Source organism: Amborella trichopoda, chromosome 9, assembly GCF_054954075.1.
Source record: "Amborella trichopoda isolate Santa Cruz 75 chromosome 9, AtrichopodaSantaCruz75HAP2 v2.0, whole genome shotgun sequence".
Taxonomy (NCBI): domain Eukaryota; kingdom Viridiplantae; phylum Streptophyta; class Magnoliopsida; order Amborellales; family Amborellaceae; genus Amborella; species Amborella trichopoda.
In genome coordinates this window covers 47,701,900-47,714,262 of record NC_142344.1, presented here as the reverse complement: position 1 = coordinate 47,714,262, position 12,363 = coordinate 47,701,900, and the positions used below count along the sequence as shown (strand labels likewise).

Sequence of the window (12,363 nt, the reverse complement as noted above, 5' to 3'; positions counted from 1 at the left end):
ATTCTGCCCATTTATTATAGCAAAAAGAAAAATTATAAGAGATAACATATCTTCCCAAAAAAACCAGAAACATAACAGAAATCTAAGTCCTCAAGAAACAATCAAACAAACCCTAGCATATTTTCTTTATCCAATCCCCCTCAAAGTACTAGCATTAATCTTTGCTGTAACAACTATAATCAAGCAATTTTTGTATGGTGAAATCTCATGCAGATGGTTCCCAGTGCAACACAGCTTATCTTGTTCTTAGGAGGGGATTACACAGCAATGTTGTAGGACTATTAAAGAGATTTTTGCACCAGTTACCAAAACTACCACAGTCTAGAATATCATGGTTCTTGAAGTTGTTTCTCAATGGCTCCCAAATCTGCTTCTTGTAAAGAATAAATTATTGATGAAGGTCTTTATGACGAGATGTATATGCAGCAACTCAAGAGTGGTTCTTCAAGATCCCCCGCATGGGCCAAATTTTAGCTGCATGAATCTGCAAACTGCAATCTATGGACTTAAACATGCACTTCATGATCAGCTTCACAAATTCAGTTCCTTGTTTCTCAAGACCAGTTTCTTCCTAGTACATCAAATGTTTCTTAGCGCTTCACCACGTGGCCAAGCACTTATTCCACTTTATGTAGGTGAACAAAAAGATTACCTGAGATGAACATGACATGATTTCTGCCAATAAGTTTGTGTTGCACACAAGTTCAAGATGAAAGCTCAAGACCACTTAACCTTTTGTTCATTGATGGGAGTTGCCCATTTCCCAAGTGGCATTCTTTTATCTCAACTGAGAGTACACACAAGACCTGGTTGGACATTCTCATCTGACCAATCAGAAGACTGGAATACCAATTTAACCCTCATAAAGTTGAAATACAAATAAGTTACAATCAAAATAGGTATGAGTTACCTGAAAGGTACACTTTTGCATAAAGGCATATAGTTCATAACTTCATAAATTTTAATTTCTAGTATAGCCTTCATGTCCCTCAGTAAGTATTTAATGGCAATTTAAATGCATCTTTATAAATAATAAGTCAGAATAATGCACCATTCTAACTAATTCCATCATCCAAACAAGTTTCCAAATGCTGCTTTATACATTGCCAGTCAACGACCCCCTTATGTAGTGGGTAAACCTATTGATTCCCATACAGTTTCAAGATAAATTTGGCCTATTTTTCCCATTTCTGGAGTTTTGACTTTCGTGAGTTTGGAACTCATATACATGTACAAATTAAAGACTGGATCGGGTTTTCCATCAGAAGTTGAAAAGCTTATCATTAAGGAAAGAAAAAGGAAAAGAAAGCCAAGAGACCAATCATTATTGATATAGAATTTAGTGCATACCGCGGAATAGTCATTCACTATGCCATTACATGTAGACTCGCCACAAATCATCAAAAAGATCGGCCCATCAGGAACCCGAAAATAATCAAGATATTCATAGTATCGCTGCTCAAAGACTCTGTGATCCTGGCAAAAAGTAATCCAACATCACCACCATCGAGAAATATAAAGTTCATGATACTTTCACCCAAGAAAAAAGAAGTGAATGATACAAAATTACAAACAGATTATAACATGGATGCATTACATAATGCACGATAACAGTCTGAGATTAGGTAATAGCTGCTACATAACAGTGACCAAGTTGTAACAACTGCCATGTACATGCACACTAAGATTTTCCAACTGAAACTTGAATATCTCACATGAAGAACATAATGAATTAGTACAATAAGAAAAAAACCAAAAAAGGACAGAATGAATAAATACCAGCTAGAGAAATCCTTAACAAGGCCTCGAATGCCACGTTCATAGCTCTGATCAGTTGAAGGAGTAGAGAAACTAAATGAAAAGAGAGGCTATGTGGAACTCAAGGTATTAAATTTAAAAAATTTCTTTTATTTTATTCAATATACCTGAATTTCACTTATATGGGCCACTAATATTGTTGTAAATCAAAATTAATACCCTAGATACAAGCTAGGATCTTTACTTTCACTACCAAAACAAACAGAAATTATCCACGAGCTTTAAACAAACTTCCACTATAATTTTAGTACAATATATATTCCTGAAAATTCACAGAAAAATAAGATATATTACTGAAAATCAATTAAATCAACTGGGAAGACTTACTGGAAGATGCATGGAGTTACCATCAATGGTCTTGGTACACCCCACACCCAATTCTCTGACCAATGACACTTATAGTTCTTTCGGTGTCATTGAAAATTTTGAGATGGGAAGCTTTTCAGGCAATACCATTCAATCTAGGGTTTTAGAGAGCTCAAAATTCTACTATGGTTTGTAGAAACACTGTAGGAATAAACTAGGGCAAGGCTTGCGGGTTTATTTATCTTTTGGCTGGTTGTACCTCTCTTCTTCTTCAAACAATCAGCAAACCTTAGCTCTAGGGTTTCATATGGTACCACCTCCTCTCTTTTACTTTTGGGTGACATGATACACATAAAGAGGAGAGAGACAAAGAGAGGGAAGTCACGTATTTTTTACTTTGAGAGAGAGAGTGTGTGTGTGTGGAGGAAAGAGGGATAGAGACCACTTTAATTGTCATGAGAGAGAGAGAGAGAGAGAAAATAGGTGTGTGAGAGAGAGAGAAAGAGATCTTATAGGGCATAAGAGGGAGAAATCTTGTTGTAACGAGAGAGGGGGCTCAAATCTTGTTTTAATAAAAACAAGATCTATGCCCTACATTGAATAGGATTCTAATTTAGGTGTGCTTTTAATTTCCAGCTTGACCTTTAGGATAACTAGAAAATCTATGAGAGAGATTTAATCAAAGTCATTCATCCCACAAATCACCATCATGATTTTGGTCGGAAAATAAGAACCTTATTCCCTAAAATTTTGACCCATATCCAACTCTTATTTAAATTTGAAATGCATTTTTTAATGAATATTACAGGAGAAATAATATTTTAAATTTCTAAAAAAATATGTAAAAATCATAAAAACATTTCTAATACCAAAATAAAATATATTAAGGACACTCCCCTTGCCCCAAGAACCATGAACCACTATTATTTTCTAATCCAACCTAACAAAGACCCATGACCCATAGTCTCAAAGCAGGGGCTCATGATTAGCTTGTCAAAGTTGGATAATAAGCAGTAGAACCACGATTTTAGAGCAACTCTAGCACTTGTCACCATAGTGTAAAGGGGGCTCTCTATATGCACATGTACACGTGTCCCTTTAGATGACTCTTATGTGTACATGTCATGCAAAAGTTTGTTGAGGCTTTGGCCTTTGGTCTCACGGGCCTATAACCATACACAGGAGACCACACAGTTCTCCTGACCTACAAACATCATCCTCGGCATCTATCCGATCTCAATAAGGGATGACCCACTGTAAACCCTTCTCAGTAGTGTCACATGCCCAGAGTAAGGGTTTTGGGAATGACCAAAGCCATAAACCGCCCAACCCTTGGTCAATCAACACACACATTCCTAGTGAAGTGCATAGTCTACTAGAAAATATCATATTTACAAGCTCTTTATGCCTTTAAAGGCCACAAAACCCAATGTCTCCCACTTGGCCTTTGAAGGCCATACAATCACTCCTCCCTCTCAATTTCTCTAATGCCCATCCCATGTACATCTTTGGCAAAAACATTTGCAACCAATCCTTTTTTCAAGGGATCGGCTAACATAGCCTCTGTCGAGAGATAAGCAATATAAATCTCTCCTGCTTGGATCTCGGTGCAAATGTGGTAGAAGCACGGCTTTATATTCCTCGATTTCTTGTGAAACGTTGTCGCAAAAGATTCTAACATACAGGCACTTCACTGGATCAAATCTGAGTTGATTCAGGAACTTCTTCCACCAGACTGTTTCTTTAGCCGTGAGACAACAAGACACATACTTTGACTCGATAATCAAGAGTGCAACAACATCCTGTTTCTTTGAGCACCAAGAAACAGCTCCACCTGGAAGAATGAAGATATAATTTGTACTTTATCTCATGTGGACCGCCTTAATAGCCCGCATCTGAATGTATTTGTATATTCGAGCCTCCTCCATAAGTGAAAGCGTAATTAACGGTTCCCTTCAAATATTGCAAAACTCTTTTGATGGCCTTCCAGTGCTCCAAGCATGGATTACTCTAGAACCTGCTAATCAAACTCATGGCAAAGATAAATCCGGTCTTGTTCCTTACATGGCATACATTAGTGACCCAACTGCACTTCTGAATGGAATTCTATTCATGGCTTCATTTTTTTCTAGAGTAGTGGGACACATGGCTAGGCTAAGCTTGGTCTTCTTATCAATGGGGGTTAATATGGGTTGGCAATTTTTCATTTCAAATATTTCAAGAATTTTTTTACAATATGTCTCTTGGGATAATTGAATAGTTATATCTTTTCTGTTTAGGGTAATTTTGATTCCCAAAACATATGATGCATCTCCAAGATCCTTCATATCAAAATGGTGTGAAAGGAAATCATGTCTCAAATATGAGACTCATCGAACTACTGGCAATTAACATGTCATCCACATATAAAGTGATGAAAACAACATCACTCCCACCGACTTTGACCTATATACAATAATCCTCCTGGTTAGGCACAAAACCAGCTGATGACAAGGTCTTCTGAACCACTGCCTCGATGCATGTTTAAGGCCATAAAGGGACTTATTAAGGTTACACACTAGGTTTTCCTTTCCCGATTTTATGAAGCCCTCTGGTTGTTTCATATAAATTTCTTCTTTTAACTCCTCATTTAGAAATTCAATCTTAACATAGTGGAGTTCAATGTCAAAATGGGTTGCTAGGGCTATTAGGATCTTAATGGAAGGGATTTTGCTAGGAGAGAAGGTCTCATCATAATCTATTCCTTCTTCCTGGGTAAAACCTTTAGCAACTAATCTGACTTTGTATTTCTCCAATTTCCCTTATGAGTTTAATTTCTTCTTATAAATTAACTTGAACTTATGGGCTTTCTATCAACAGGTAGTTTCACTAGTTTCCAAACATTATTTTGTTTGATCGAGTTAAGTTCATTGATCATGGCTTCTTCCCATTGTGCCTTTTCATGACAGGTTATGGCTTCTTGGTATGAACAGGGTTCATGTAGGGATTCTTCTTCAATTCTCCCATAATATTCTCCTAAGTAGCTGAAGAACTTAGGTTTTATCCTAATTTGGCTACTTCTCCTAGGACGAGATGGTTGGGGATTCAAGGCCTGACTTGTGTCGCTTTTATCTCATAAAACTCGGCTTGTTTCAGAGTGGCACGACCCTCAAGGAAGTCTTCCTCAAGGAAGTCTTCCTCAAGGAAATGAGAATTCATGTCAGGATCATAAAAAGGGTATCGATCGTATCCTATGAAGATGGACTTAACAGTTCTAAAATCTAATTTTATCCTATTTTGATGGGGTATTAGGACCTGGGCAAAGTATCCACACACTCTAAGGTGATCAAGGGACAGAGCACGACGAGTGAAAATCTCATGAGGAGTTAGTGGGACAGCTTTTGTGGGAGTCCAATTAAGGATATAGTTGGCTGTCAAAATAGCCTCTCCCCAAAAATCAAGGGAGAGTTTAGCATGTCCTATTATACTCTTCACCACTTCCATCAAGATCTTAGTCCGTCTCTCAGCTACCCATTCTGTTGAGGAGTATACGGCATAGTATACTGATGTATAATACCATAATAAATAATTCTTTCAATAGTCGTGAGGAATATTCTCCACCCCTATCAGATCTAAGGACTTTAATTTTCTTATTTGTTTGGGTTTCTACCTCGGCTTTATACTCTTTGAACTGGTCTACAGCTTCAAACTTATCACTTAACAGATAGACATGGCCAAAAGTGGCATCTATAAAGGTGATAAAGTAACTTTTGCAGCCCTTAGGGGCCACATTCATAGGTCCACAAATATCACTATGGACAACCTCTAATATGCCAGTAGCTCTCTGAGCTTTCGCAAATGGTTTCTCAACCAGCTTTTCTTGAACACATGATTCACAGACTCTGGCTAAGTCTCCATTTAGATTATGTAGTAATCCCTCGCTCTTTAATCTCTCCATCCTTTTAGGATTTATGTGCCTTAGTCTCATGTATCATATGTATGCATCATCATTGTTATCATTATATCACAAGACATAAGAAATGGAATTCTTTATTGGAACTGAAGAGAAACCATCTACAAGATGTTCATTCATGACTAGTTCATTCCCATATTTCACTTCCACCTTATTACCACTAAAACAGGTAGAGTAGCTTGCCTTAGCCAATTTAGCGACTGAAACCAAACTCTTCCTCATCTTAGGAGCACAAAGAGTTTGCTTTAAGACCATGCTCTTTCCACTCTCAAGTTGAAGGATGAAGTCTCCAATACCTAGAATTTCAGTCTTTTGATTCCCACCCATATAGATGTACTGATCCCCAAGGGCAATAGGGTTAAAATTCCATACCCATCCATGGGCAGTGGATGCATAGTCAAAACACCATGACCCCACTTTAGGGTCCTAGCATGATCTCAAGGACCACTCAAGCATGCTCCCTATCACCCTTGAGATTCGTATTCTTGGGTGCTCTACAATACTTCGCAATGTGCCCAAATTTCTTGCAATTATAGCATTGGGTATTCTTAAAATCCTTCCTCTTCTTAGGCCCATTATTCACCTTTTGATTCTCATTGGTTTGTTCTTATTCTTGCCTTTGCCCTTCTTCTTCCTGGATGAACCAGAGTTGAAATTAAGGCTTACCAGATTTACGGAGTCATTCAAGCCTGAAGTATTGCGACACAATCTCCTTTCTTCTTCGTCTTTAAGTTTGGTGATGATCTCGTCCAACTTCGGCATATGCTCTCTCTTGCAGTAGGGCATGAAATGAAGCTTTCCCATGAGCTCGGCATAGAATTCAACAACTAGCAAATTTGCATGTTTTCATCCGACTTAACCTGTGCAGCCTCAAGTTCATGAACTAAAGCACTTAATTGTTGTATATTCTCGTGAACTTGCCTCCTTCCTTCATCTTCACATCTAAATATTGTTTCATAGCCATTGTTTTCCTAGTGAGAGAAGGTGAGGCATAATCGGTCTCAAATCGTTCACAAATCTCCTTCACAATCTTCAAGTGCTCATACTCGAGAATATGGGCGTCATCCATGGCCATAAGTGCTCAAAAATTCTATTAGGGTTTGTAGAAACCCAGTGAGAAAAAACTACGGCAAGGCTTGAGTGTTTATTTCTCTCTTGCCTCACTGTACCCCTCTTCTTCAAAAAAAATCAGCGAACCTTCGCTCTAGAGTTTCATATGGTACCACCTCCTTTCTCTTATTTTTGGGTGGCATGACGCATAAAGAGGAGAGAGGGTGGCATGACTCTCTACAAGACAAAGAGAGGGGAGTCATGCATTTTTACTTTGAGAGAGAGAAAATAGGTGTGTGGAGGAAAGAGGGAGAGAGACCCCTTTTAATTGGCATGAGTTATAAAAATAGAAAATAGGTGTGTGTGTGTGTGTTTGTGCGAGAGGAGAGAGAGAGAGAGAGAAAACAGGTGCGGGGGAGAGAGGGCGAGAGAGAGAGAGAGATCATTGGGCATGAGAGAGGGAGAAATCTCCTTGTAATATGAAAGTGGGCTCAAATCTTGTTTAAATAGAAACAAGATCTATGTCCTACTTTGAATAGGATTTTAATATATGTATATCTTATCTAATTTCCAGGTTGACCTTTAAGATAATGACGAAATCTATGGGGTGAGAGAATTATTTTTACCACGAATAATGTTTGAGCCAACAACAAAGAAGAACAAGATTGAAGAAGGTGGTTTTGATGCTGAATTCACCTTAGCACACTTCAAAACTGACAAGTTTTCTCCAACCAGAGAAAAATGATGCAAAACAAAATTATTCTACTTTTTCATGTTTGTTTAATTTCAAAAGATATATATTCTAATTTTAGTTTTGGGGTCTATTTCTATTCTAAGGTTTCTTTATATTTTTTTTACTATTTACAGGCTACTATTCATAAGAACTATTTAAAGGTATTGTTCATAGGTACTATTCACAAGGGTACTTTTGGAATTTTAGATATTATTTAGGGGTATTTGAGAGTCTTAAATATTTACTTGGATCTCAAGTTAATTTTAAGGTTTCATAGCCTAAAGTGGTTGGATGTCACATTTTGGGTGGCTTATGTTATTGGAATATTTTTATTTATGAAAGAAGAAAGCTCTTCTTACTTAGCTTGATATATAGTCATCATCTTCTCTATAATTGCTGATTTCTACTTGTTTGAGGTTCAGGAAAAAGGTGGATTCAATATCCCACCTTTCCTTCCTGCATCACTCTCTCTACACCGCACAGTTTTAAACCTCAAAATAGGACCACCAAAGCATGATCAGATGATACAGGACTAGTTCATCAAGCCCCCACATTTCAAATCTAAAGGGTTTGGATCCCCTATGGGCTGGCTCTAAGTATAGAATAATTGAGACATGATCGAGGTCAGTATGGGGAATCATTTGGATGGTCTCCATGAAATACATTCTTCAGCTCAAGGGAGATTGAGAACATATCTAGTTTCCATATAGTAGACAACCAAGACTACCAACATAGTTGGATCAAGTGCAAGAGGAGCCACAAAAAGGGAGATTAGTCAAATTAGTCCTAAACAATGAAAATAAAATCTCACAAAGGGGCCAAGGACCATAATATGATCATGCCTATTCCTTTTGAAGGACCATGCGCACCCTGTAACCAGGGTGAGGGGAAGAGGAAGCAACTCCATCACATTTAGCTTCTCTAAGGTTTGGTCTGTTTGCATCATAAGCCGTAGTGAACTTCAAATTGTCAAGGACTCTAGCAAGAGCCACCAAGACTAAGTAGCAACTTGCGTGGGCCGACAAGAGAACGAAAAATGAGGCATTCCATATGACCCAAATCCCTCAAGAGGTCCCTTAGGCAAGCAGTGCATCATTGGCAGGGTTTTCAAGCCCCGACTTGGTAGAATAAAGGAAGAGTGGAGTGACTCAACTTGCTATCTATCACTACTAAGATATCATGGTTGAATTTATGGGAGAAATAAAGGATAGTCTTTTCCTAATTGAGCCACCCATACCCCTGATACTCCACACTCAAGCTCTCACTTGGGAGAAGGTGGGAGGAGGCCAAATGCCTAAGGGAACATCTGGGAGGCAATATTTCTGGGGCGGAAGAACAAGGGAACACGGAGGCAAAGGTAGAAGTTGTGGCCTTCCTATAATTTAAGTCGCAAAAGAGGCATTTCAACTCTTAGCAAGCTTTACCTTTTGATTCACCTTCTCCAAAAGCACACGTTCCTAAATACGTCACTGATGTCATTGGCTTGCCCATCATATTCGAACCCCATCACTCAGAGCATACGATCAACATTGCCTTCAGCTCTGTCCATTAGTACATTTTCATCCAAATCCACACAAAGAAAGACTCGATCTTGAGTTTGGGTGATCCAGTCCTTCCTAGGTGGCTTCAGTGACCTCTTAGGGGCACGATCACAAGTGGGGAGACTTAATGGTTGATTAGGACTTGAAGAGGCTGGGTTTTGGCCAAATCATCTTTGATGTTTATTGGACAAAGGGTCGGGGTTGGGCAATTCGGGAAAGGGGATATGTCAAGGGTGAATATAGGTCTTAGAGGAAGCCTTTCTGAACCCATGGCACAACATCTCCTAGCTTCTATCTAGGTGGTGGTGAGGTCAGGTACGTGGATGCATCGAGGGGATTGGGGTGGAATAGTGGTGATTTAAAACTAAGTTGGTAAAGAAGAGTGGAGTCTGGTGCCACATAATCTATACTTATGGGTAACCTGGATAAATCAAAGACCCCTTTTAATCAGAAAGCAAGAGGTTTGAGAAGAACAACAGGTGAAAGAACATCGTTAACTAATGCCTGAGCCAGCAAGCTAGAACCAGAGAAGTGGGGGAAAAAGAACTTGGGACTGAAACAAAGATGGGTTAGGATTTGAGGGGCAGGGAGAAGAGGGGAAGGAAGAGACTTTAACTACTTCGTCCAACTAATTTTAAAACCTTTGGATTTTAAAATCTTTTGCAACTAGATAACCATAGCAAATTTTACTCACTTCTGAACCTAAAAAGACACCGCAGCACGAACCATGAGCTGAAAAGGGAGTAGGTGAGGTCCTTAGTCAAAACAATTACATTGAAGGGAAAGAACCTGACAAATTACTGATATAAAAACACCTGCAAAATCTACATTTAAGCATGCACCTCTAATATTTGAACAGGAATTCATCACCGTGAAACCACTGAAGCATTGTCATATATTCTGAAATTCTCCTTAGTCTCCCTTAAAACCCATATCTATAAATGCATTTAAAAAAGCTAATGGAAATTGAATTCAGTTCCATTATTAGAATAGACTGACAGAGAGAAACGGAAAAAGCGCTCAACATAAACAATTACAATAAAATGCTAGAATCAGATGACAATTCTCAAAACAAAAACAACTGCAGATTCCTCATTCCACCACGAATAACTGAACTGGTACACATGAGCTTCATCACTTTTAAACCCAAACCATATGCACCTAGCGTTTTCTCACCAGTCCCTTCTAAATTTTCAAACCCATTCTACAATAACCCCAAATTCAGCAAAATGAGATTGGGCTCGAGAGAGATAGAGAGAGAGAAAAAAAAAGAGCGAGAGCTAACAGTTGGAGAGAAGTGATCAATGGTTTGGTTGAACCAGTGCTCTTCATCGGTCAAGTAGTATCCCTTTGCCTTGTTTAACTGTGATAGAACGCGGGACTCAGAAGCGATAGAGCCATGGAAGGTCACAAAGAGAGAGAGGAGAAGGGACAGAACGCATGCTACAGAGAAACCGGCCATTTTTTTTCTCTCCGCTTGTCGCTGAATCTACGGTACACCATATAATAGACGCTTTGTTTCCCCTCTGTAAAAGTCAATTGGTTTTTCTCATAACTCACAAGTTACTATAAGGTGCACATATAAGTTCAGATTGAACTAGCATCATAAAAGGGCAAAAATAAATATTGCTTTTATTTTAAACTTTTTAGTTAAAAATGTTAATAATCTGAATTTTAGATTTGAGGTTTATTTTTATAAGTAGAATTAAATGAAATAATAAAAAATATATTATGGCAAAATTATTAAACAAAATAAACTTAGTGGTACTTTAGTTATTTTTTACTTACAATTATTGTTAATTATTTTTATTTAGTTTTTTATATAAAAATAAACATGTATCTAAATATTCAGATAAATATTTTATTTAGATAAAAATATAAAATATATAATTATTTTTTTACCTATAGCCTCGTGAAATCTCAACCATTTAAAGGGTGCATATGCACCCTTCCTTGTAGACAGGATACATTTCATTTCCAAATTTAGACAAGTAGATGAGAAAAAAGCTATATGAAGTTTCAACCCTATGCACTTCAAATATTTCATTCAAAAAGGTTGTTTTGATGTTGAAAAGCCTATCATTTGAACTAGAGATAACTAGGTATGAAAACAATTAAGTCTTAAAAATAGTACATCTTATAGCGTATCATCTAAATTGTCTATTTTCAAAATTCTAAGTGTTTTTAAATCGGCTCGATCCACACTATTTTAGGAACTTTAAATTTCATAATTGGAGATAAAAATAGATTCTCAGATCATCGTAAAGGTTTCCGACACTAAATGCATCTTTTAGCAAAACTTAGAGGTGCACCTTATTTTGATTATCTACTTAGAAAGCTAAAAAATAAAATCATCATCGCTCTGCATGTATCTAGCAACATCTCAGGATTAAATAGCAAATGTTCAATTACTGGATTGTTTACTCTTCGAAAAATTTTGTAAACTCCCTTCGCTTATTTTTCTATAAATAGCCTCTTCTAATACTTTTTTATTTATATCTACTGTTTTATTTTGTATTAAAACCCCAAAGTAAAAATTTTAGGTTATTTTGGATGAAAATACCCCTCTCAATCAAATACAAAAAGTTTTCACACTAGTTCGACCCTTGAAGGGCCTAACCCTTGGATCCATGCCAAAGGTTGAACCCGCCTTAAAATTTTTGGCACTGGATGAAGAGGGGTGTTTCTGTCCAAAAAGTTTTAAAATATTCACCAATGAGGTCAATACAAGGAAAAATAGCAACATGGTTTTTAACATATAAAAAAAAAATTTATATAAATATATATATATATATATCAGGGACTTTCTACGTGTAGAAAATTCAAGGTATGAGGGTTAATATAATTTTTCCATTATTCTAAGCGTTTAAGAAACTTTTTTTTTTGGTAAGTCAGTGGGGGAGAAGGCAGTTCCCTACCCAAATTTTCATTAATAAGAAAAGAAAAGTAGCACATTATGTTAT

General features: G+C 37.3%; 1 protein-coding gene across 3 annotated transcripts in view; it reads right to left on the bottom strand.

The window, feature by feature from the left end:
- Positions 1–10,875, bottom strand: part of LOC18444652 (putative serine protease EDA2) — a 45,313-nt gene extending 34,438 nt beyond the window's left edge. For all 3 annotated transcript variants that reach the window (XR_002282732.2, XM_006854816.4, XM_011628935.3), the window contains exons 1-2: positions 10,686–10,875; positions 1,351–1,476 (exon numbers count right to left, since the gene is read on the bottom strand). Coding sequence is in view for 2 of the 3 variants with exons in the window: in XM_006854816.4 (XP_006854878.1) it covers positions 1,351–1,476; positions 10,686–10,862 (303 nt within the window). In the remaining variant the exon portion in view is untranslated. The remainder of the gene's footprint in view (positions 1–1,350; positions 1,477–10,685) is intronic.
- Positions 10,876–12,363: the final 1,488 nt, after the last annotated feature.